We start from the raw sequence: 27,302 nt of genomic DNA, 5'->3' as shown, positions 1-27,302 counted from the left end.
ACATTTGAGCGATTCAAAATTAGATTTTCATATCCATGTAGGCGCTCCAACATTAATTTAATCAGGGCCGTAGAGTCAGTTGTTCGTGTACTAGACCTCTGCTGTCTCATGTTCGAATTTTGTCCCAGTGGTTCTAATGGCTGGGGGTCCACCTTCCGGTGCTTCGACGGTTTGAGAGTAGGAATCAGTGCCAGTGTTGCTTCCTTTCTTTCTTCCAGTGGAGTCATATGTGCAAAGCTCAGACTTCGCTCATTGGGGCTCATTGATTTTGCGTGGTTCCTCCTCCTTTGTCTGGCTCTTTTTTCTTGAAGTGTGACGAACTCCGGACTCCTTGGTTCTTTCTTGTCATTTTTAATCTCAACGATGGGAGGTAATATCACGCACATTCGGCCCTTAGATTCGCTAAGTGTCTTATCTAGGAGAACCTGGGGTTTTGGTTCTACACTCACTTTCTGTATATCATTATCTGGAGTGGGCTTCTCTGTGCTAACCACTACTCTTGGGCTAGCTAAAGGTTCCTCAGGGATTATACCAGAACTTGCTTCATCCGTAGCATTTTCCTCATAGACCGATAGTTCCAGTAATTCGGCCTGTAGTGTCTCATCCTCATCGTTTTGTACGCTCACTTTCTTCTTTGCCTTTGCATCATCTTCAACATGATACTCACTCTCTTGGTCCTTTGCCTTTGTCGCCTCTTGGTCAGGATACACCGACCTGCCTTCTTTAATTGAATCAGCTAGTTTTAGGCTTGAGGTAATCGCTTTATCAACTAAGTGGAGCATATTTATGTTTCGCAAGAACTTTCGTGCACCTTTTTGTTGCGTTTTTTTCCGAGCCGGCATGTTCTTTTGTTTTTTTGTATTTGGCGCATTTTTCGTTTTACCCCCTACATGACCTGGGCTCGCGTCTGTCTTTGAGTTTCCAAAAATAGGGAACAAGCCCGATTGCTTTAATATCACAGACTGATCACTTTGCAGGTCAACAACCAAATCTATTGCATTCTGGCTCAAAGCGGAACAGGAGGCAATTTGGACATCCCCCAATGCTGGGTTCATCGCATTTTGTGTCTGTCTAAACGCAGAATTGAACCAGAGGTCGAGTGGATTTGTATAGCTCTCCACGTTCCTGTTCGTCTTGTTAGTAGTAGTTCGCAAATCCTCTTCCAACATCGTCTGATCAACCTCCGTCCTGTCCCCTTCGTTCATTGTGACGTTCGTCACGATCTGTGACGTTTCCGTTGTCTTGAGGTGTAGAGAGGATTTGTGTAGAAACTCCAGTTGCGGGTGGAGGGAGGCATTCGATGCCAGTTTTGGAATATTTGCTTCGTCGCAGGGGCTCATTACTTTAGGGATCCAACCTGCGTCTTTCTCTTGACAGGCAGCCCCCAACGTCACCCCTTTGTGGACAACGTGAGATTTACGAAATAAAGACAGAGCTTCCCTCGCTACCTCAGCAAATAACTTCTTGTCAATCCTGTCATTTTGTTTAGATACGTTCATGTCTTGTATGCCTGACAGCAACTGCTGGTTCATCTCATTTTGTTTAAGGCTACCCAAGCCCTGCATTGCCTCTAATTGAACAAGTTTTGAGTTCATCAATGCTAACAGGGTTGACATATCCTTTACATTGTCATTTAGTGATTCATACAGTTTTGTGAACGGTGTAAGAGAAATTGCCATGGCAGCGGTTAATGTCGTTAATAAATCGTTTAGAGGGACATGGCCACATGTCACTCGATTCCTGATTTCGTTTCTCTCAAGTGGTTTTGCTATGTTGGTACTATAGCGTCTCCCCTCTCTTCTTATTTTAGGAAAGGGGCGTTCACCAATCGAAGAATCTGAAGTTTCCGCCTCTTCTGATGAAACATCTGAAGGCGAGTTAGTCCTGCTAATCACATGTGTTATTTCCCGTTTTCTCTGTTCTACATGATCCTATTTAGAGGCCCTATTCTGTGAGATGGGCACATGTCTCTCCTGCGTCTGTATACACCTCATAGGGGATACTGCCTCTTGTGCTTTATAGTTATACAGTCTATCTGCTCCCCAAATGCCTTGATTAAGAGCTGTGTCATACATACTTAGCTTTTTGGTTGACACATCAGTTGTGGAAACATTTCTTGGTGTCAAAGATGGCTGTTTATCACAATTCCTAGTTTTATTTAAGTTTATTAAATTTTGCAGCACGGTAGAAACCAATTCTAACGAGTTTCTTTTATCACATGGGGGATTATCGTTTAACCCAGTCGTGCTACTCTCAATGGGCTCCTTCTGAGCGCTACCATACATTTTCAAACCTATCGATGTTTCGTCTTTGTATAGGCCATCCACACTGACCTTATTGTGATCAGGACTGGTAGGTAGAGCCGGGCAAGTAAATGAGACGTTGATGTTTTCTATTGAATTGGCATTAGGTAAGTCAAGCATCATTATAGAGTCACTTACTTCTTTCATCTGCATCGAGCGCTCCCAGGGCGACTCTGCAGGCATGGTATCAGCGGCGTGATCGTCTTTTGGGAGAGCACCCGCTTTAGCACTCCCGCCCTCTTCCAGCCTCGCCAGGGTGTCGATATCGACACAGCACGGTGTAAGAGGATTCAATTCAACACTACAGCTAAGTCAACGCCTAGTCTATAATACTGAATGAAAACCCTTATTGATATATCTTTATGTCCAGTTCATGCGTTCTGGATGACTACCCCTATATAACACCCCTCTCTTGGAATCCTCCTGACCCCACTGAGCCAAGAAGTAGTTCTGTTTTGCAAGTTTAAAAGGTTTATTTGATAATTTAAACAATATATATATATATCACACTTTATAATAAATTAATAATTGAATATCACACTTAATCTGATATGATAAAGATTAACAACGGAGAATCTGGCACTAGCACACTTCTTTATAATCACTAAGGAGTTGAGATGAAATGGATAAGGTAGCACACTGGTAAATAGGTACAGAAGTATAATGTGGTAGAGAATGCTTTATAGAGTTCAAGGAAATGCAAGGTTGAATGAATGAAATGCAGTGTAGAAAATATTCAATATGATTTCAACAAAACCATGTAATCACTTTTCTCTGGCAATCCACCCCCCCTTTTATGCAATGCAAGGAAATGGAAGGAAGCACACAGTTCTCAGAAATGCAATTCAAATGTAATTCAGTTCACCCAGCAACTTAGACTACAGAAGTTGAAAACACAGGCAAAATGCTTTTAAATGTGCTGGAAATGAAGAAAAAAAATATGCTAAAATGCTTTTAATTCCCTTTAGAGGTTCAGGGTGAGTGAAATCAAGTTAATATTAGCTCAGGCTCACTCTAGCAGTGATGCAGGGATAGTTTTTATGAGGCAAACGATTTTTTTTCAGAGGAAAGCAAAAGCAGCTATCTTTTTGCAAGTGGAGAAATTTTCAAATCGCGGCAAAATTCGCGGATGCGTCTGGCGCGATTACAGAGGAACTACAAGGACTATCACTATCGTTTCAGGGTCCTAGGAAAGCCTAGGATCTCAGCTTCCAGATGAAAGTTACTGCAAGTCTCTAGCACAAACGGTCACGGAGATATGAGCGATTAAATAAAGGTCGTTTTTCAGATTTGAAATTTTAAAGTTCAAAAAGACAAGTGCAGCTTGCAACTAGAAAATGACAAGCGACAGCTTTGCAAATGACAGGTGACAGTTAGGAGACAGTTCTACTTAGATTAAACTAGATTGAATTATATTATTTTAACTAGGAGATTGGTTCTGCACAGTTTTCTAGGTACTCACACTATATTCTTGAGTGAAATGGGCCTCGCCATGGATCTGGTCAGGTTTTAGACGGGACTCTGGTCTCTGCACTTCACAGTGATCTGGGTCTGCTCTCTCTCTGGATTCTGAAGATTGAGGGATTTAAAGTCTGGATCTTTCTGCACAGCTTTCTCTGGAGATTGATGGAGGTAAAGTATGGATTTTCCCGGCAGAGCTTCCAGCTGCAAATGGATTTGAAAAGTCCCTATCTGTCCTGTCTCTCTGTTTTTATGTGTTTTTAAAATGGGTGTGTGTGAGCAGCATCACTAGCCAGCCCCTCTCCACTTATCATTGGCAACTTCATCCGCTTCCACTTGATTGGGGGAATGAAATGAAGTGTCATCATGATGAGGTCTGTTTATGATACAGAGAACCCACCCCTGTCAACTTTACACACAATCTAGATTTGAACCAAATACATATTTGCAGAGGTACATATTGTTTAAAATTACATGCACCCATCATGCATTACAGGAGGTATACCCTGTTCAAACTCTGCTCTTCCTGGGAGCTTGCATTCAGAAATGGCAATATTTTGTACTTTTTAACTGGTTTGCAATTCCGGACATTACCCCAAATTTACACACATGTGCGCAAGGAGTATGGACATTAATTGATGAAGTGTCAGATTTTTCACATGCACACATTTTGAGTAATATCCTCTTTTCCGCTAAAACCCCCCTGAACATGCCACCGGTTCTAAAAACCTCTTAAAATGTGGGCAGAAAAATCACAAGAATTATGGTGTCATTTATACAATTTTCACATGTCCGATCTATGAGTTATTCATCTTTTTCTAAAACCATATTCTGGCTATAGAGGTGTGTCTTTTCAGGTCACATGGTACAGAAACCAGTCTTTCCAGTTTCTGCCAAGCTCAGAGACCCTGCCACTCCCAGCTTCTGCCAAGAGGAAGCTCCATTTACGACTCCCGCCAATAAAACATTTGCCTGAGTCAGGACAGGGCTTTGTTCAATTTCCTGCAGAGCCCAGGTAATTCAATCAGGGAAGTGTCATATCCCTTTTGGTGTGAGCAGCAAAAGGGCAGCTAGGCCTGGGAACACAGCTGTGACTCAAGTTTCACTCCTGATGGGGGTAGTTGCCAGGCAGAATTCAGTTCCTTAAGCCAGGTTTCAGATAAAATGTCACTTTTTGTTTCCCAGTTTAAGTCAAGACAATTTTTTTACATATGCAGCTAGAATGCTGATTCTAAGTTCAAAACTATGACATTTAAACAATTGCAACCTATGTGACACTCAAAGTAGGTCACTCATTTCTCTTAAACCTTGAGATTTTTAATGTCTTTCAGTCCAAATTTACTTAAACTGCTGAAATCCCCAGCTCAGCCAGTCTTGTTATAAACCTTCAAGTCACTTCAGAATATAACTTTACATTGGATCCACCTCTCAGTAAGTCTTTCTTTGGCCTGTTTTGGGTTCATTTATTCAGTTTTCTACAAAAAAGTAAAATCTGGTGGTTTTAAAACGCCGGCTTTTGGATAGTGGTGAGTACTGGTACTGCACCCCTTTTTGGGATTTAAGAAAATGAATTCTCCACAGTTATGGGTTTGCTTTTGGCAATCAGCATTGCCATTCCCAATGGTTTCAGACTACTGTGTGGGTAGTCCAATGGTGGTTTTAGGCAGTGTCCTTCTGTGCCCATAACATCGGCAAAAATGGGTGGCAGCCTATTCTTCATGCATTTCCCTGTGCATTTTCTGGGAAGCTCTGGCCATCATGATGTTTTCCATGTCAGTACTGCACAGTTTTGAGGTATGGCTCGGATGCATGGGTAAATACATCCCACAACGGACTGTGCGAAGTGTCCGTCTCTCCGCACCTCCTCCAGACGGCCGCGTCATCAGCGAGTGTCGGGCGTGCCTCCCCCTCAGTCAGCGACGCCGCGGCATCTCCCCGCGCGGGCTCCAACGCCGCAGAATCTCCCAAACGGCCATGTCTTACCACACTCGGTAAGTGAGACTCCGTCGCATCTGTATATGTGTGTTCGGGTAGTTCTTCCTCATTTAGTATTTTGTCACGCACTACCAATGCATTGGTCTCCGTCTCCATTAAAAGGGCGAACTCGGAGACCTTAAGACTGTCAGTGGTAGCGCAAGATACTTCTGAGCTTATAGTAGGAACTGCATAGTTCAACTCTCCACTGTTCGGGGGCTGCGACTCTGCCTCTTGGCATGTATGATTAAACACGCCATCGAAGGCTTCTGTTGTTAGGTCCACATAAGCTGGCGCATCTTGTTCAGTAGACTCTACTAGATCGGTTACAGAGCTACATGAAAAGTATTGACTTTGTTGTTTTTTCCTCGACCGTTTAGCATTTAACTCTTGTGTTTCATCCGTGGAAGCGGCCCTTTTTAATTGGGCTCTTGTTCTCGAGATTGTGAGTCTCGCTGTGAGGTTTAACGGATCCATAACTTGTAACGTTGAGTCCCTGTTCACCTGTCGCCGCACACCAAACAGCAAACAGTAGAAACCACAGCCCTTTGCACACAGGGCTTAGCGCCACAAGGGCGGGAGAGGCGGCCTTAAGTGCCAAGTGGACTGGGTCAGGTGACTCAGCCAGCCAGGTGGTTAAAGGCACAGGCACACGCACCTCTCTTCCTTATCCTCCTTCCTCCACGCCACAGCAACAGTAGAAACCACAGCCCTTTGCACACTGTTCTTTTAAAATAGTTTTCACCCAAGTGTGAACTACAGTCTATGAATGTTGCTCCTACATTTGATGAGCAATACCTTTTTAAAGATCTTAAAGGGCTAATGGGGACAATCATCTGGGATGGTAAGCGGTTCTGCATCGCAGGAGATCTCTACAGAAGTCTCAAGCACATGGTCGGCTCGACCTTCTAGATTTTGAAATATCACCTCACACTCTGTGCATAGCATCTGGAGAGTGGCTAGTAGGTGAGAGGGGTACAGAGGAGGCCCAGTTATTAGCCGTGGCAACCCAGACCAGAATTTTGCAACCCTCTGCTCCACTGTCCACATTAGACAAGAAAGGCTAGAACAAGACCTTTCCCACAGAAATCCTGAGGTGCTTCTAGATCAAGATGTGTGGATTTGGAAGATGCCACCCGTGTTTGTTTTCAGAGGCTTTGATCAGGTTTATTTCTGGGTTTACAGAAGATGATTCATCCCTTTTCTAGCCTAAGTATAATCTTGATGGTGTGGGATGCACTGGTGAGGTACAAGATTAAGACCGTGGGCGAACCTATCGGGACAATGAAACGCTTTGACAACTGCACATATGGGGAATAGCAGAGTCCACAAAGAATTTTGATAGAGGTTGAGGATAAATCTGCTCTGGTGCTCCGTCCACGAGCCATCATGTTTTACCCACAATACTTCTACAATCTACACAGTGCTGAAGCGGGATGCTTAGGTGGTTGAGATACTGATTGAGGCCTAGAGCCTGGGAAGGCGTATGACACATTAGGAGCAGCTCTCTTGTATTCTGCTCTTCAATTAGAGCAGCTCTCTTGTATTCTTCTTATTTATTTAATTTATTTCTTAAGCGCTAGAGGCGAGGGCCCTGAGGCATAAGACCGCTGCAACATAACAACAAAAAGCAAGAAATAACAGGTGAGGACCGAGGGACCAAAACGAATCAAACATCCCAAGGGATTATTCGAAAAAGACAGTTTTCAGCTTTCGTTTGAAAATGGGGAGGCTGGGGAAAAGCCGGAGGTCAAGTGGAAGGGCATTCCACGAATGAGGAGTAGAAAATGGGAAACAGCCACTCTGTACCAGCACCAATTTGGCCTTAGGCACCCAAAGTAGTCCTGAGTTGTTTGACCTCCGGCAACTGTCTGTACGGGAGCCATTTCAAATACGCTGCCAGGTAAAATGGGCTCTGGCCAAAGAGGCAGAAGTGTGCGATGCAGAGGGTACGGTACTGGATTCTCTTGCTGATGGGCAGTCAATGCAGCTCTCTCTGAGCAGATGACACATGATCCATTTTGCATAGTCCCATTACCGCCCTTCCTGCATTATTCTGCACTACTTGCAGCCGGTTGAGTTCACCTTTGCCCACACCTAACAGACTGCTAGCACAGTAATCCAGTCGGCTACCAGTGATGGCCCTAGCTACTGTGGCACAGCTTGGTATGTCTAGGTAGGGCTTGATTTGTGTCGGGAGTTTGATGTAATAGGAGGCATTGGACACCAGACAACCAATGTAGTGTTTCATAGAGAGCTCTTGGTCGAAAGTAACTCCTAGGGTTTTTATTTTTTTTAAGGTGAGGAGGAGACAGTCTGCAATTTGGACATGTGTATATGCCTGGTCTAAGTGGCGCAGTTTAGGGCCTGTTCCCAGAATTATAATCTCGGTTTTGGAGTTATTCAGGGCTAATCTGTTCATTGCCATCCAGCGATGAATTAGATTGTATGTAGCATTGATGACTATAGTGTCTTTTGTATGGTTCTCTCTAGACCCTCAAGCCCAGGGATCGTATATCTCCAGGACTGAAATCTCTACACTGGCTCCGGATGGCTGCAAGGATTAAGTTCAAAACCCTCTGCATTGTCCACAAGGCCTTCTGGGGCCTCAATATCTTCAACTCTCTCATCCTAAATACCTTCCTTCTTGAGCTCTTCGCTCAGCCGCCTCCAACTCCCTCAGGGTCAGTCGCTTCTCCAAGCAACGAGTTGGTGGTAGATCTTTCTTCTGCTGGGGCCTCCCTCTGGAACAACCTCCCTGCAACTTAAGGAGAGTCATCTCTGGTTCCGGAAGCACCTCAAAACCTTTCTCTTTGCTTATGCTTTTTCTCCTCCTCTTCCCTGCTGCCCTCATGGCTGAAACTGAAACTGCACTGGCTACCTGGCCACCCTCTGATCTCTGGCACAGATCCCTCCCCCGCCAGTCACACACACCTGCACGGCCTTCATTGCAACCCCCGCAATTGGGGACTGTTCTGTATCCCCACAGTCCCACTACCAGCACTTGACACCTGATGTCTGCACTTACCGTTGCACTTGCCAACTGCTGGCCGTACTTTCACTTATTGCTTATTTATTCTATTATTCCATGTACTGCACTGTCCCCTCCCCCTCGCACTTTACCCCTTCCCCCTTCCCATGCACTTGCGCGATCTGAATGACACCTGGTCTAGTAGAATCGTTGGCTGTCTTCCCTCTGTCCCCCCACCCCCTTTTGCCTCGTCGCGCCTTGAAACACTTGTGTATAGGCGCGTTTATAAATGCCATATCATATCATATATAGTCGCTGGAAAGCGTGCACAGACACTGAGTATCATCCGCGTAGTTGGCGTAGCAGATTCCCTCTGCGTCCAAGAGATCAAACAGGGTAAGCATAAATAAGTTAATCAGAGTAGGGGAGAGACGAGATCCCTGCAGCACCCCACATTGTAGAATGGAACCATGTGGAATCTCCATGGGAGACCTTTGTTGAACGTTCTGACAAAAATGAGACAACCCAATTTACAGCTTCCTTAGAAAAAGATTCCCGTTCAAGCAGCCAATAATGGAATGATCAACCAAGTCAATTAGAGCAACTCTTGTATTCTTTTATTCAGTTAGACCAGCTTCCTTGTATTCTCTTCAGTTAGCAGCTGTCTTGTATTCTTCTCTTCAAGAGCAGCTCTCTTGTATTCTTCTCTTCAATTAGAGAAGCGCTCTTGTATCCTTCTCTTTAGTTAGAGAAGCTCCTTTGTATTCTTCTTTTTAGTTGGAGCAGCTCTCTTGTATTCTTCTCATCTAGTAGAGTCATCTCTTCACCGGGTTATTGGGGCATGTCAGGCTATGTTATTGCACAGAGCCTTTTGAAAGATTGTTGAGGTCTTAAGGGCATAGGGACTTGCTGGACCCGTAACCATATTACTGGGATGCTAATGCTCATGTTTTGGTACTATGTTCCGGACAAATGTCTGAGGGGGCCTTTAATCTTATCCTGGGGGCACAGCTACCGAGTAAATGTGAGTTGGTTGTGTTGTGGTCAGAGAGTGACCTTGATCTGCTCACATATAGGGACAGGGTTTGGATCAGGAGAAGTCCCCATGTTGGCATGCAAGTTGATACTCTGATTATGGAAGTCACTACTCATGCCTCGATTGCGGATTGGAGGTCTGAAGCACAGTGCACATGCATTATCGAGAAGGCTGTGTATAAGTGTAAGGGGGAGGTGGATAGGTTCTATGTGATCTGCTCCTCGTTTGAGAAACACGCCAAATGACGAGTTTTGGGTTATATATGGATTGCTCTGAGCTTAAATGTTTTGTGGATTTTAGTAATATTATTGATTTATATGACCTGCTCTGCTACGGATGCTGTACAAAAATGTTGCCTTTTTATAAACCCATTTAATGCAAAAAATTCTAAGTTTGATCTATACTTGTTTGTTTATTTGTTTATATTGTGCTGGAGCCGCAGGCATCGGGGCACAGACATACAGCAGACAAGACCAACATATTACAGTTTAAGCAAACAATAATGTCCTGTGACATTTCCTAAAAGGTAGTATTATTTTCTTCCCAACTCATCTCCACTGGGAGCTTGTTCCAAGCCAATCCTGCCTGTGTCGCGAAAGAGCGTCTATTGCCTCTTACTCGTTTGCATCTAGGCTGGGTCAGGCGCATCGAGTCCTTAGACCGGGTGAGTTTTGGTATGATTTTCCAGTACCAATCGTTCCTTTAAGTACTCGGGTGCTTGTCCATATAGGCACTTATGCACCGTGGTATTCAACTTAAAACTTATTCTGGCCTCTACTGGGAGCCAGTGTAGCGCCCTCCTGTATGTAGACACTGGGTCCCGTCTTGTGGTGCCTTTCATCCGGACTGCATCATTCTGAAGTATCTGAAGTTTTTTGATGCAGCCCTTACTAGCTCCAGCCAGTAACGCACTACAATAATCCAACCTCGGTATTATAACAGCTCGGACCAATATTGTACAGTTAGCCACAGATCCAGAAGGCTTCACTAATCTAAGCAGCCTTCAATGGTATTGGGCTTTGTTAACTACACTGCTTACATGAGTTTCAGCACCCAGAGATAACTTGTGGATCACTCCCAGGGTTTTCACCTTGGACACTGTTTTAATATAGTGTCCTTCTATAGTAAAGCCTTCGTACTGATTTGAAAGTTTAGTACGTCCCTGTGTCGAGCCAAAAATGAGAAACTGTTTTATTAGCGTTAAGACACGGACCATTCGTTGTCATCCAATTTTGAATAGCCTTATACACTTGTTCTATGTTCTCCAGGTCTTTCTCATAAACCCTGCTCAATTCAATAATGAGCTGGGTATCATCAGCGTAGTTTGAAAAACGCACGCCCACTGCATTCAGACCATCATGTAAAGTGCGACAAAATATATTAAATAGTACCGGGGAGGGACAAGCTCCCTGCGGGACACCACATTTCATTAACTCGGGCTTGGAACATGCGTTACCAAATCCAATATATAGCTCCACTAGAGGACCCTCCATGGTCTGCGAGCCTAGTGAGCAGTTTTTCCTTCTAGCTGTTTAGTTTGTCATTTTTTAGATGGGGTCATACATTAACTACATTGTATGTATTCCTTTCTTTATAGTGTATATGTTTTCTCCTGATGGAGAAGTTGTTCAAGCGACTTTCATACGTCGAAACCGATCAAGAAATTGGGGATGTGATCGTTTTGTACATCTAATTGATCCACTCCAGTAGTAGATCACACGTTAGAACTCCAGTGGTCTTGTACATTTAATGCACTTTATAAAATTAATTTCTTAGTTGTGACCATTAGTAGGTCCTACCACATATGTATTGTACTTGGGTACAATTTTTATACTTGCTGAATGAATGGCGGCTCTATGTGAACGAAGAGGAGGGGTTCTACTGAGCCATCCTTCGAGCCAGAAGAGCAATTACTTCAACCTCCTCACCAAGGCAGGACACAAAAGAATATATTCAGCATTTTCTAAGAATGGTCAGTCCGGAGCAATGAAAAACACCTCATGTGCCATCCTGCAACTCTGTGAGGACTTTTTCAACTTACAAATACCAAGAATTCGAGAATCTATTGTAAACAACCCAGATCCCTACCACTATACTCCCCATATCACACTCATCTTCATGGGATTGACACAGTCGGCGCATGCCCAGTATATTCTCCAGAGTGAGGTAAAGTATAATTTAGATGCAGACCGGACTAACTGATTCCACAACCACATAAAAAGCAAATCCCCAACCGAGACTCCAGGTACGTAGCTACGTACCACTGCGGTGGACACCAGCCACAGGCACGGCCGCTCACCCACATGCATTTGCCTCCATACACCAGACTAAAACACAAAGTACATCTCTGCCATCAGAATGCAGCTATGTCCTACGACATGAAATGTGGTCTAGCTGGACACATAGCGAGCCTCTCGCACTTGTGCACTCTCCTGACTACCTATCAGCACCCATCCACATGCCTGACCATCAGAGGTAGCTTACTGGGGCTCGGCCATCCCACCCAAATCTCTATTTGGCCAAATTCACACACACATTCTAATCCTTTCTGACAACTTTCCCATACCTTGGACTTCAGTCCCCTGAGGGTGTTTTCCCCCTGCCCCCACAAGCGCGGTGAGACCATACTAATGGGATAATGATGCTATATAAATGACAAACTCCTACTACTACTTATTATTATTATTACTACTTAGATGGTGATTGGTTCTCTTAGCCGGCACACGATTGGTCCTTTCATATGGTGCTGTGAGGAAAAGGGAACCAGATTAAGCAGGGGATCACCAAGGTCGTCGGGGAGTACAGTGTTAATAATAAGCCAACAGGTGCGGGCTGAGGAGAAGGAGGTGTGGTCCTGCAACAAGGGAGAGGGTACCAGGCGGTGATGCAGCTGGTGAGTCGCCACTAATAAAGACTGTTTTTGGGGGGGGGGCTTCTCTCGCTCTGTGCGGCTGACGGCTATGGTGTGTGCACAGAGGAAGGAGCCGGAGGAAGGACCAGGGACGGGAGAGCCAGAGGCAAACGCCAGCGATGAGGCGGTTGTGTGGGCATATGAAGGAAGGAGGGGGCGGCCGACAGAAGATGGGAGTCGGTACGTCTCCCATCGGCTGGAAAATAGCTCTGTGGTACGGGAGAGTTCTGAAGCTGTAAGGCAGCAGCAGAATCCAGCATCAGAGCCCTGCTGGGACAGAAAAGGCTAACGTCCGCTCAATGCCGCCAACAAGGGATATCCGTGCCAGCAAGAGCTGGCGAATTGCAGTTGCCTCTCTGCCAAGGGAGTTGGAGGAACTACCACGCGGAATCTCTGAGGGAGATATATGGAAGAACTAAAGGCCTAGAGGGCTGGGGCCACAGAGACAGTGCAACGTGTAGTGAGGAAGAGGCGCTAACTCTCAGGCAGCGTTAGAAATAGTGCAGAACGCCGCCAACGAGGGAGCAACTGCAAGGACTGCCTGCGTATCTTGTGGTTTGGTGATGAAACTCGAACAAAGATTCTCCTAGGACACAGGGAAGTGTCCGTCCCAGAAACAAGGGAGAGGCATATCACACGGGCGGGTGGGGCGTTGTGCAGTAACAACCGCCCCACCATGGCTGGTCTATGGTGTATCTTGCACTGCGTGGGCGCTAGCATTCATCCATTACTTGAAGTCTACCGCCGCTTCAGTCTATCTCTCTCTCTTCCAATCCCCTGAGCAGATGACGTGCGCCTTGTTTTAGGTTTTCTGATTCATTTTGTCCCTTATGACGTTTTACTTGAAACATATTATTTCTATATCTGCGTTAGTTACATCTTAATTTGGATACAGATTGTTTAACGGTCGGCTTCAATGCTTTAAATGGGAGACGGGCCATTGTTGCCAATTTTTGTATGCAAATGTGTGCGTACGTGGCCTTACGATGTTACACTTTCTGTTGTTACGTGGAGTTTGCTGTTTCACTCCTCCGCATGCTACCCGCTCCACGTTTGGAAGGTACTGTGCGTTCCCACTGTTCTCTTTACAGCAAGTATTCTCTACATGCGAGTCTTTATCTTATTCCAGGCTTGTATGTTAGAAATCATTCGCCATTGCCATTTTTCATATTATTAGAATCTGGCTATTCTAGAGCATGGTGGGACCTGCGGTCACAGACCAACATATCGGGCAAAGGCATATCCTTATGCGCTGAGCAAATACTGCATGTTTGAAAGGAGGGTGAACCCAAGGAATCCTGCTCCATCCACCTTCTAAGAAACACCTTGAGTAGCAGCCGGACCAACACAGCCCATTGTGTCTCTACCCCCCCCCCCCATCCCATATAAAAGGAGTTTCCCCAACTCGCCATTGTGACCACACTCAGAAAGATTCTCCAGCCTACTCCAACCCAACCTCTGGATTGAACTGACCAGCATCAGTCATGGCTCATATATATTATTGCATTGGATTCTACTCCGGGTTGCCAAATGCCTGTAGAGACATAATCACGTATGAAATCACGTATAATCACGAGAAATCTACACTCCACTAACTTCCAGTGTCGGTCCTGCATGAAGTTGAAAGTCCTTTTTACTGTTCAGAAAGCCCTCTGGGGCAAAGGTAGAAGGTACGTGCAGAGCATTATCACGGTTTACGTCTCGCCATCCACTTCACCTGGTGAAACCAAATGCATTCACACCAGCATATGACTTTTTCATGCTGGTGCAGATGCCTCGGGTCCCTTAGGAATCCATTGTAACTGCCTGCCACCATAAAAACGTTGCAGGAGGCATTTACAGATCCTTTCTGTGCTTGATATTAAAGTGACTGGTTAACCTGCAAACTGCCATATTTGTGTGTAACTCGAGCACCCTGTGTGGAAAGGATTCAAAATTGCACAGGGGTGGGGGGGGGGGTCTTCAGTACACATAGGCGCATACATTGGTGGTCCCTCACCACTTTGTGCAATTTTGAAGCCTGTGTAATGAGAAAATGACCCCCTCAGAGTCCAGCGCCCAATCCCCTGGAACACCCATGAACAGCATCTGAGTGCTTAATCGAACTACTAAATGTTCAGAGAACTGTTGAAACTGGATTTTTTCGTGAGCCCATTAACCCTGTCTTTGCAGAGACTGGGGAAAGTTGTATCGGGGCTACCAACTTGCATTGAACGTATTCCTTTTTGCATCACAGCACTAGTTGCAACCCTTATATCCATTACTGTTGAGCAGGTTTTTCCACAATCTTCTGGTGAGGGGTGTGAATAGATCTATCCTAAATGGATAAGATGTGAATAGATCTATCCTAAATGGATAAGAAGGTGTCCACCAAGTTAGACTAAAACTCTCCTCAGTGTAGCAGTCAGGCTTCACTCATAATGGATGGGCTGGTACAAAGTACAATAAATCCCAAATACATAGACATAATATACTGCGTATATCTGCATTTATTTAGTATTGCATTATGATTAAAAACACGGTCATATATGTACTCGGGCACATACACTACAATGTAGTAGCATATAAGAAAACAACAGTAAAGTATTAGAGTTTTGTTTCCACTTTCCAGAAGGACACACAATGCAGGAATCTAACTCAACAAGTACTAGGTCTATAGAAGTCCTAAAATGGAGGGATGGTTGGGTTGGAACATTTTAAGGAACTGGGCTAATGGGCCCAACAGAAAAAGATGTGAAATTCAGAGAGACAATACCAAGTCCATGCAGGTCCCAGTTCATGGAGGTATCTGGAGAACGAGTGCAGGAAACATTTCAAACAGTCAAACACAGGAGCTTTCCCCCACCTGCACTATCGCAACTGCCCGCCATAGCGCTCCTCTTCCAGCATATCTACCGCCGCTAGCAGAAGGGCTAAACTGCGCAAGCTGCGGCTGTACGTTTAATCTTCAAACTTCCTATGTTTGCTAAAATTCAGTCATCAGAGACAGCTTCACTCATTACCTGTCCAGCAAAAGATTAGATTTAAACTGATGGCCTTTTTAAATATGTCTCTGCATGATCTAGCCCCAGCCTACCTTTGCAGGAAAATTTCCCATTACTATTTGGTAAGGTCTCTTTGTTCCGAAGACGAGAACCTATTGGTCGTGCCCCACTCGTGGTTCCAGTCCTGGGGCGATAGGAGATTAGCCAGTTGCAGACCCAGTTGCAGACCCAAATCTCTGGAATTGGCTTCTGCAAGACCTTTGCAACATTGATTCTCTTTTAATGGTTACGAAGTGCCTAAAAACCTATTTCTTCCAGTTAGTCTCTAGGAGTCATTTTCATTCCATCTGTGCCCAGGTACAAGTTTCCTGTGGGTTCCTCTTACGAGGTTTGCACATTATAATTCCTACAGTACAAGGAGTGCTCCAGACTGGAGCCAAAGGCCCCTCTCTATGGCAGCCTTCCACATTCAACCTATGAGTTTTCCCTGAAGCCTCCATCTTTCCAGGCCCCCTTGCCTGCCTTTGGGTGGTTAGTCCGTTGCTTAGTCAGGCTAAACTCTGATTAATGTCGATGGTATGAAAACACAAACAATCAATGCTGCCCTGCTGATTGCATGCCATTTGCTAACAGAAGAAAGACACCGGTCTGGAGTACAAGTCTCCTCTCCACCGCAGCCTCTTTCTTTCACCGTTAGTTTTGCCCAAGGTATCCATCTTGCTATGACACCCCTGTTTTCCTTGGTAGAATAGAAGCCATTCCATAGGCTACGTCCTGGCCACTGTCCCTTGTCTGCCTTTTTCCATCGACCTAGGATTCCCACTGCCAGCGTTCCAACTAGGGGCTTCCCAACAAAGGTAGGCCCTGTTTGGGCCTGGTGGAACTGAAGGCCTCTAATGTCTCATTCTTCCTCTGGGATTCCCTAGCCTACGTTGATCCTGTTAAAAAAAAAGTTCTCCATTTGCTTGCTTCCTTTCGGCATGCTTCCTTCACTAGCCCTACAGTTAGTACTCCCCCTCTCTCTACCATTCTCTATTTCACTTAAGACCTAACCCCCCTTCCTTATCCCACTCCTCCACATTAAAGCTCTCCACCTCTTCCTTTTGCATTGCCTCCCCTTGTCCCAGCCACAAAAGGCACACTCCACCCTCATTTCTTCAATCTTCTTTAACTTTTGAGCCTTCCTCTCAGTTCTCCATTCTTCTCCTATTACTCTGTCTAGGGCTCTAGAATGCCCAGTCAAACTGCAAGACATATTTCCAACCCACCAGCTTCAACTTGACTCTCTCCTCTAAACACTCAATTACATCCCTTAGCAATTAACCCCTTGCTTCAATAGCAACTCTCTTGATCTCCTCTTCCTCTTCTTCTCCTCACTCCCTACTTCTGATCTCTGTCGACCACTCCCTGCTGACTACTTTATCCTCCACGTTTGTATTACTGCCCCCTCTACCAGTGCATTGAGCTACTAATGCAGTCAAGGTGACTACATCCCTGGTGTAGCCAAATTTAAATCCTGTCTGCCACCAGCCTACTGCATAACGCGCTTTCAAGGTGATCGAATCACCCTGGGACCAAAATGCACCCCTGCACTGGTAATTATATGGGCAGCTAAGATCCGGTAACCAGAAAAAGGGTTGCAGTGGCAAAGGCTTCTACTGAAGTTTCCTTGCCCACAAAAGAAAAGTAAAAATAAATTAATAAATAAGCAAGCAAAATGTTTAGGGACCCAGAAATGGAGCCTGAATCCCAAAAGTGTAGTTCTGCGTAACACTCTTCAATTCCCAGCCTAAATGTTCCCCCTGTTCACTCCAGCCACACCAAGCGCACTAAAGTTCCTGTAAAATTTTCAATAAGACACTCAAATAGGTAATGTGAAAAAGTGCATTTCCACCAGCAATGCGTAGCTGAAAACTAGCTACTAACCAAGTCAACATAATTGTATAATAATTTTTAATTTACACAGCACTTTATGAAAGGCTCTTTCGAAAGTTTGTACATAGTGCTTGTAACCTAACCGAAATAGGTAAAATGGTTTTGATCATCGTTATCTATTTGACTGAATTATCTCGGTGTATCTTTATAATTCGATTTCTTGGTTTGTTACTGGGCGTTCACAATTTTTTTCGGATATTCCTGCAAAGAAAGCAACCGGTGAAGGAGCTCCAGAGGAAAGAGGTCTGCAGTTGTCCCACTTAAGCTGCGTAAAGCTTAAATTCTGTGTTTTTCCCCCCCTCTTTGCATTCTCTAACTTCCACTTCTAACGTTATAATGTGAAAAGTAGGAACTTCAAGCCCCACAATGCAAAGAAAAAAAGCTGCACTGGCAAACTACTACCTTCTGAGATGGGATGTTATCTCTCTCAATATATAAACGGGACATTTGTGGATGTGTGTGGATGCGTGTTTGAAATGTTCAGCATATTCCCAACATGCTACAAACCTGAAATTTGGGGACGGTGTGTCGGGGGGGCCGGGAGGCGCTGTTGTGTGGCTGGGAAATGGGCGCTGCCTGAAAAGAGCACTGACACAGGCCGAACAAATTCTGTCTATTATCCTGCTTTCTGTCTGCACCCGATAATTTAATACCGGACGCGGTGCACCGGAGGAATTTGTGCTGCAGTGGGCGAGGTTCCCTGCCTCCTACAACCTTGCTATCCAGTATTTGAGCTCTGTCCCTCCCGGGAGCGCGACCGGTACACCCTCTGGTGTGGTGGAGGGAATCAACCGATTTTAACCCGCCCAGCTCGCCAACACTTCTCCGCCCGCCCTCATGTAGTGATGCCGCCTCCGGGCGAGAATGGTCCTGCCGGGTTACGCTGCTCCTGTCGACTGAGGCCCTGATTGTCTCCACCAACCTAACGGGCCAGGTGCCCCTGCATTTACCTCCTGCAGCCGCGAGAGTGGACTGCAGCACCCTGCAACTTTGGGCGGTTGCCCATCCTCTGAAACCCACTGGGCCCTGGTTTATGCAGGTGGTCTGGATAACCCAGCACACGCCCCCGCATAGCACCTGCGCCTCTGGGTGGTCCACTCAGCCCGGCAGCCCAGAGCCTCTCCCTGCCGAACTGGTCGGCTCCTGTTTTTTGGGGTCCTGATAGGTTTCGCCGCTAGATCGGCCATGTGCCCTGATTGCATCATCTGCAGCCGAGAGCGGGGGCTGCAGTGCCCAGCGGACACGAGCGGGTGCCTATTCCCCGCTGCACTACTTCAAGCCCCTGCATGCCCTGGCTGGCTCGGACGGCCCAGCGACCTTGGAGGCCAACAGCACCATCTACTGCAGCCTTGACCGGGCGTTCCCGAGCACGGCGCTGCCGCAGTTCATCCTCCCGTACAAGCGGGATCTCCTACTTGGTCGACTCAGCGGATTAGGAGACAAAAGGACTCTATCAGTCTTACCGTAGGTGAGTGGGTATAGGGGCACATGTATCACTCCTGGCTTCCTTCTGGACCCTATAAGCCCCCATCTGCCTCATCATCTGAAACCAATTACAACCGGGGGAAGGAAGAGCCCACACTCAAGTTCTGTACGGTGCCCCTCTCCACCCATGGTACAAGGCCTGGACCACCCCTGCCTCCCTGGTCATCCATGGAGTGTTCAGCCTCTCCTCTCCAAACTCAATGGAATTCTGTGTCGTAGCCCGTACCATTCAGACACTGACTACCCTCCAATCAAGACCCCGTCCTGAGCAGGAAGTCGGTGAAACCTCCTCAGCCCACCTAGTATGAAGGGGTTTAGTCCTATAACTCTGGGCACTTATCTTTGTGAAAGTTCTCTACCCTCCACTCTCTCTCTCTCCATTTGCCTGGTATGACAGATTCCCCACGTCCCTCTGATGTGGCAATAGTAAGTTTACCACGAAGGCTACCACAAGTTCCACTGAAAAGACAATGCAGGCATCAGGATCCTACTGAGAACTACATAAAAGATATGTAACCAGTGCCCCAATTATGGGCAACCCTAAGAGGCAGGCAGAAATTGACCAATTCGCCAGATTGGACCAGATGCCCCTCCCCCCCAAACCCCTACTGAAATGCTATGTCCCTCCCAGATGGATGTCTCCGCACTAAATCAAACATCACTAGCCCTGAGAAACAGTACTAATAACTTGGGGGCAAAAATAGATGCACTGACCTGCAAGGTAGATATCTCTACAGTCCAGATTGACAAACTATGCAGCCGAATGTCAGAAGCGGAACAAAGAATTGGCAATGGGGAGGCTAAAATGGTGACCCTTCAGCGAGAAGTCTTCCCACTTCAACAAAATATTAAGAAAGTGATGGCCAAGAATGACGACCTCAAAGGGAGATCTAGGAGGAACAATATCCGAATAACAGGAATACCCGAATCTACCCCCATAGACAATATAGAGTCATTCACAGACAAACTACTTAAGGAGGTCCTCTGCTCTGTGACTGTCCGTTTATGGTGGAGCGGGCACACAGATCATTGAAAGCCAAAACCCCTGTCTCATGTTCTCCCCCCCCGTCCCCTGGGAGCACCGGAAAGAGCTATCGTAGCTCAAATGTTCAGCTACCGAGACAGAGATATTCTACTCCGAGCCGCCAGAGAAGAGGGACTTGCGCTCAGGCTCGGCCACCATTCGACTCTTCCTCGACTTTAGCCAGCAAGTACAGGGCCAGAGGAAAACATTCCAAGAAGGTAAAATATATTCTAAGGAAAAAGGAGGTTCAGTACTCTATGCTGTTCTCGGCCAAGCTCAGGGTGGTCCTGGACGGCAGGGTGTCATTCTTTACATCACATCCCCGGAGGCTGCAGAATGCTTTGCAAGGGATATCCCGGACACAAGTGGCTCCCCCACAGATCTCTGTAGCAACCTATCTCACTGGATATTTCCAATATCGTCCTTTCCTATTGCGTCCAATCCAAGGGTGCAGACTTAAACTGTAATATTTGGGAACCCCCAATGGGTGACAGCAAAGCAACAAACATAATACCTGGCCTGGGTCACATGGAGCGATCCCAGCTGCCGCTAGCTCCCAGTGCCTGAAGGCAAAAGTTCTTTTTTCTTTCTTTCTTGGTATTCCTTTCTTTGACTCTTGGGTATGCACTGGGTTGGGGTGGGGTTTAATGGGCCAGTAAGTTGCTGTTTCTGGCGTGGGTGGGGGCGGGAGGGAACCGGGGTTATGTTTGCACGTTGAACATGTTTTTTGTTCTGGGGTGGGGAGATAAAGTGCCAATTGACGAAACATATGTGTACAGTTAGTACCTTGAAGGGGCAGAAGTTCTTTCCCTGGCCGGATGCATCCCTACTAGGTTTGGGAACGTTGCTTGAATATTTACAGAAGAACTTGACCACCTCACAACATGGGCACCCCTGATGCACCTCGGGGACGCAATATGACCTTGACATTGTAACTTGGAATATACAGGGTTTTACTAATGGGGGGAAAAAAGTGTGGCTGATCTCGAACTGAGACAAAAACCATGGGGCAAATATCCTATGTCTACAAGAAACTCACCTAGCACGAGATGACAAACTTCCCAACCTAACGGGATGGGGTGTCCACAGATACGGCTCATTCTATTCGACACATTTCCGTGGTGTAGCCACCTACATCCACCAATCACTGGAATTGTGCATACTCAAATTGGGGATGAGTGCCGTTATTTATTGCTCCCAGGAGAAATAGCAGGCTGGCAGGTCCTCATCATGAATATATATGCCCCACACAATGACAATCTGGACTTTTTTCAGCGATGTGCCTCCCATTTACATACATTCCCAACCTACGAGGTCATATGGGCGGGAGACTTCAATGTAGCCATCTTCCTGGACCTTGACAGATCCTCATCGGCCCAGCATTCCCTCCCGAAATAAGCTCAGAAATGGGCAGCCATAGCCAACTATCACAACCTCCATGACTTCTGCCGACTACTACCCCCCACAACCAGGGAATACTCGTACTACTCGGGTGGGTGAGGGGTAAACGGCAGCTCCACAAGCATCGATTGTTATGGTGACATTTGACTTGGCCTGAGATAGTATGAGCGCCCAGATACTCCCCCAAGCCCTTTCTGATCACTCCCCAGTATTAATGGGTTTTCAAGGCCCGGCTTGCCCCCCTAGAGACATGCGATGGTGTTTCAGAGCCCGCACCCTGGAGGATTCTGTTTTTCAGACCCCAAAGTGTATGGGAAACCTTTAAGGTATATATTGGAGGATGCTACATGGCAAAAGAAATGCATACGTAACTCCATATCCTCCCTTGAACGAAAGATAAAGAATCTAGAATCACGACAGGGTCTTAAAAACTCTCAAGAAGTACGGTCCCTACTCCAAACTGCCAGAGAAGAAATGTCCATCCTGACAGCTAGAGAGGAGCGATGCTTAGGTGACCTCATTGCAGCTGCCTCATATGCCGAGGGAGAACGCCCAAGCCGGACTTTGGCCTGGGCGATCAAATGCAGGCACCAGCTGGAACCTATAAAGGAAAGTGAGGACCCAGAGGGAAACTTGACTGCAGATGGCGAGAGAATCAATAATGTGTTCTGTGATTACCTATGAGAGACTGTACACTTCTCAGTCACAGTCTGGACACGATTCCATTTTGCAATACTTAGACAGGGTAGCACTGTGCTGGCTTGATCCCGCTCTGGGGATGGCCCTGAACGACCCCCCTACCGACGAAGAGTTCCCGTAAAGTGATTTTTCTCTCTCCCTAACATTAAAGCCCCAGGTTTAGACCGGATTACAGCAGAACTATATAAAGCATACGCTAATCTGCTGATTCCCCAACTACGCGATAAGTATGAATCCACCAGATCATTCGGGGTACTCCCAGAATCCACTAGGACTGCCCTTGTTACAGAGCTACTGAAACCCGCCAAGGACCCATGTAAATGTGCCTCATCTAGGCCATTGTCGTTGGTCAACACAGACAAGAAGATCCTGGCCGACAGGCTCCTGCCCCATGTGCCGACACTGGTCCACCCCAATCAGGCCGGCGTCATCCCAGGCTGCTCCACCCAGAATAATTTGCACCATTTATTGTCGCTCATGCACAATGTCAACCTGAAATTCTAATCATTGTGGCGGCACTAGATGCGAGAAGGCATTTGATTTGGTGGAATGGCCCTTTCTTTTCGAGGGCCTTTGGCGCTTGGGTATAGGAACCGCTTATCTTCAATGGGTACAATTATCATAAACAGCACAGAAAGGCAAAATATATACTAACCGCATAATATCTGATTTATATCCTCCCGACTCAGGGCACTTGACAGGATGCCCGCCATCTCCCATCCTTTTCGCATTGGTGATCAAACTCCTGGCCTGTGCAATACGGGAATATCACGCCCACAAAGGGGTCAAAATCTATTCCCATCCTTCCATAATCTCCCTCTACACAGATGATATGATGCTGTAGGTGAAACATCCCAAGCATAATCTACTACCCTTAGTGGAGGAAATTACCCGATTTGGGGACCTCTCGGGTTTGATGATCAACTGGTCCTAATCGGAGGTTCTCCATTTGACACCAAGCGTAGTCCGCTCCGATATTGGTGAAGCCTTTCTCTGGTGTCCTAACAGCATCCACTATTTGGGTAGACTGGGAACAACCTCTCTGTTGGAACTGTATAATGCTAATTATGTAGGAACCCTAGGGAAATTGGAACACAGCGTTGATGCATGGGCTCTTTTGCCCATCTCATAGGCAGCCCGTATGTCACTGGCAAAGATGGTAGTCCTTCCCAAACTCCTCTACATCTTTAATAATGTCCCTGCTTGGCCACCATCGGGATTCTGGTCCCGCCTTAAGAGTCTTATGATTCGCCTGGTTTGGGCGGGAGGGCAGGCTAGGGTCTCTTACGATACCCTGACCTTGGCATATGAACAGTGCGGCCTGGAGTACCCTGACCTATGGTCCTACGTCTTGGCAGCACAGATTCAATACTCAGTATGGTGCTGGTCTCTAACACCCGAACTCCCGCATATCCTACTTGAAAATGCAACCACTCACCCAAACAACATGAAGGGCCTGCACTGGGGCTCTGCGACTAGGGAGGAGAAATTCAAGATACAACCTGTGGCTATCACCTGCAAAGCGTGGAACAGGCTATGACCTGTACCTGGACAAGAGGGTTGGTTCTCCCCAGAGTTAGCCCTATACCGGATTAGTGGAATACCTCTCACACATGAGAATATCTTCCTACAACAGTTTGAGAGACTGGGGATTCCCACATTGGGCGACCTTCTAAAGCAAGGCAGCTTTATCACATGGCAAGCCCTGTAGGGTAGAGGGGCAATATACAGCTGTTACTATGCTGCTATACTTCCGATTACGTGACGTACTTAGGACTAAATGGATGAGTTTTCCAGCAGCTCCCTCTCACCAATTCTTCAATATATTACAATCCCCCTACCAAAAAAAACCTGTTTCATCCCTATGCAAATGTATCAGATCTCAGAAAATAATCCATACTTATATCTTCAAGGTTAAATGGGAAACCGCACTGGGGAGAGAGCTAACCGAAATACAGTGGAGGAAAATCGCCATACAGACATGCAAAATATCCATGACAACCAACCTTCAGTTGATACATTTCAAATTCATTCACCAGATGTACTACTCCCCACCTCGCTTACATGATTTCTACCCTGATAGATTCTCCTCCCCCCCCCCACCAATGTATTAGATGTAGATATGACCCGGCCGATTTCTTTCATGTCTCGTGGAGCTGCCCATAGGCCCCTTTTGGAATAATATAGAGAAGACCATGACTCGGATACTGGAAACCTAAATGCAATACACCCCTGAACTGTGCTTGCTAGCCCTAACCGAGCAGGAATCAAGGGTTGAAATGAAATTAACGGCGATGGCGTCTGTAGTGGCCGGATCTACGTAAAGTGCCCGGTCTGCAGGACTGGATAGACAACATGAGCAAGTGTGAAAAGAGGGAAACTCAATATGCTATGTCTCTCCCAGGGGGTTGTAAACCTCTAGCCTATTGGGCCCCTTTTAGGAGTTATGGTGGACCCACTACGGGGGTCCCCTGAGTGATCTAGCTGTATTATGACTAACCCATCCAAACCCCTATTTAGTCCTCAGGTTCTCTCCATGGTATGAAAGAACGATACTGTTTGATGCACTACCACTGTATATGTACTTCCTGTCCTGTTGATTGTCCTGGCACATTAGTTGGGGGGGAGAGGGGGCGGTGTGAGTATTATTGTGGGCAGTGTTTGTAATTTCTACTCTGCCTGTTGGAAAAATTGAATAAGGAAAGTATTTTTGTAAAAAAAAATGTATAACTGAAATTTGGCATGTGGGTTGCTTCGATGGTGTAGACAATGTAAATACTATAAAGTATTTAAAAAAAATATACCTTTGTCTATTATTTTCTGTAGGAATTACCGTGTTACAGCTGTACAGCACGGTTACAGCTGCTATTTAAATATAATTAATTGCATGTTTGTAAATGGATCTCGGATTGTTGTACTGTGTGCATAACGAGTATTACAGTTGCCCAATTTAAGTTTTCCATTTATAAACTTCTATAACGTGAATATTTGAGACACAACGTTCTGGGGATTGGATCTGGCGACGCCCGCTTGACGTACTTATGCTGATGAATTGCAATGTTTTGATGGCTTATTTGTAACTTTTTATGAAACAGTCGCAATCTGCCGTTCTCTTCTTTTGTACGATCTTCGCCCGATTCTTTCTTTGTTTCCTAGACTCAGCTGAAGCGCCTCACCGACATCGTATGGCCTGCCATAGCCCAGCTTGCTAGGGAGAAGATTGCGGAAGCAGCAGACGAAGGTAGCCATCACGGGAGAGCTGCAGTGTTTTGCGGCGAACACTGGGTGGCAGCAGAGGCTTGCGCACCCCGAGAATGTCTGTCTTCAGGTTTTCTGAACGAGTTAATGTGCTCCCGCCGCTCAGGCCAATTTGTTTTGGCTGCTTTTCTCAGTCGAGGTCACCGTCAGGAGCAAAGTTTTAAAATAAGTTTGTTCAATTAAGTGTGATTTGGCAAAAGTGTGAATACGGGTGCTGCAGTTTTCAGATAGGCTCGAGCCAGGTGGAGTTATGTACAGTACATTTTGTGCTTTGTAGACAATCTGGACAGATGGAAATACACAGTTCTAAATACAGCCAGTGTCGCTGGGCACGTGGCTGACTACCTCCAGGGTCTTTTTTGACAGTGCCCTAAACACACACACACACACGCACGCCACGCGCGCACACACGCGCACTCGCACCTTCTCTCTTCTCTCTTCTCTCTCTCCTGTGTATTTAGTTACCTCCACTACTGTGCCCGTCTCCTCTACACATTCTCCCCCTCAAAAAAGGTCCTTTACCTTGCCATCTGGACCCTTTAAAATCTCCCCAGCTCTCCTTTCCCAACCTTGCCTGCATGCAAGTTAGCTCTCCATAATGCCAGTCCCTCCTCCAATTCTACTGCTTGTCTTCAACTCCCCCACCCTTTCTCCCACAGCTAACACAGATCTCCTTCACGTGTCCTCTGTTCTTTTCCCCAGGCTTACTCTCGCATGTGCTCCTCCCTCATTGGCTGCACCACTAAAACTCCGTGCCTCCACATCCTAAAAACAAGCAACACTCCCCCAACGTTCACTCTTTTAAATCTGCATCCCTGCGCCACCTGCTTGACCTAGAAGGAGCGCCTTCTTTTTACTCCCATTCCTCGTCTTCCCATCATGGCACCTAGAGCCACTGGACAGACCCTTTGCTCTAGTGTCCATCGTGTGTCCCGCCCCAGCCCCAGCTTTTGTGGCATGTTGTTCTTCCTGTGAACGAGTCAATTGCTCACTACCTCTTCCTCTTATCTGTGCACCTGCTGAAGGACTGTAGGAGGTTTTTCTAGTTTTAATACTTTGGGGTGTTTTTTTTTTAATAAAACATATTATTTTCATGCAGGGGACCAACGTTAGCAGTTATGATAATTAAATCTTTTTTGAGTGCAGGAGAGTAAAACCTGGCAAAATCACATTTTCCCTTGAGTTTAAGGCTCCATGAAAATGCTGCCACCAAATTACGGTTTGCAGACAGCATTTGCAATGAATTCATGTGGACTCGGCCTGCTCTTATCGGGCGCTAAATGGAGACGCATTCCATAGGAATCCATTTGTTTGCTGCCTTCATATGAATCTACGAGCGTAAACCGAACTGCACTTTGGAGATGGAGCAAGCAGGAAAGCACTCTAGAAATGTTAATTCTGCCTCCTCCTTGGTTACTGCTCCACCCATTATAAACTGCCCCCCTTTGTTACCCGAGTAAAACAAATGGGAAATGTTATAACTGCATGTGGCTTGTTTTTACAGGGAAAGCGGTCTGTGTGATGGATGCTGCTGTTCTCTTAGAAGCCGGCTGGACCGATATGGTGCATGAGCTGTGGATCACCGTCATCCCGGAGAAGGAGGTACTTGCTACTTTCTGTTACATTTGACTCAGACTATAGAGTGAGCTAAACATTCTGTGGGACGTGTATCTGTCTGCAAATCAGTGCAATGCCAATGAATGCACACAGTCTGGAATGTTACGAGGGCCAGGAGGGCCCACCATGAGGCAGGGGAGGGAATCACAGCAGCAGGAGAGGAACGTGGGCTCCCTTCTTTTCTTCCCCAGTAGGCATCAAGCCGGCTGAGCAGAACCCAGATTCACAAAAGTGGCGAGCACT

General features: G+C 46.3%; 1 protein-coding gene across 2 annotated transcripts in view; it reads left to right on the top strand.

Annotated features, from left to right (window-relative positions):
- The window catches only part of COASY (Coenzyme A synthase), a 378,965-nt gene that overhangs the window by 270,586 nt on the left and 81,077 nt on the right, over window positions 1-27,302 (top strand). For both annotated transcript variants that reach the window (XM_069634430.1, XM_069634431.1), the window contains exons 7-8: window positions 25,341-25,425; window positions 26,947-27,044. In XM_069634430.1, the coding sequence (XP_069490531.1) occupies window positions 25,341-25,425; window positions 26,947-27,044 (183 nt within the window). The remainder of the gene's footprint in view (window positions 1-25,340; window positions 25,426-26,946; window positions 27,045-27,302) is intronic.

This window comes from Ambystoma mexicanum, chromosome 13 (assembly GCF_040938575.1).
Source record: "Ambystoma mexicanum isolate Mex_15411 chromosome 13, UKY_AmexF1_1, whole genome shotgun sequence".
Classification (NCBI taxonomy): domain Eukaryota; kingdom Metazoa; phylum Chordata; class Amphibia; order Caudata; family Ambystomatidae; genus Ambystoma; species Ambystoma mexicanum.
Note: the sequence above shows the minus strand (reverse complement) of the source record. Positions and strands in the feature narration are given on the sequence as shown.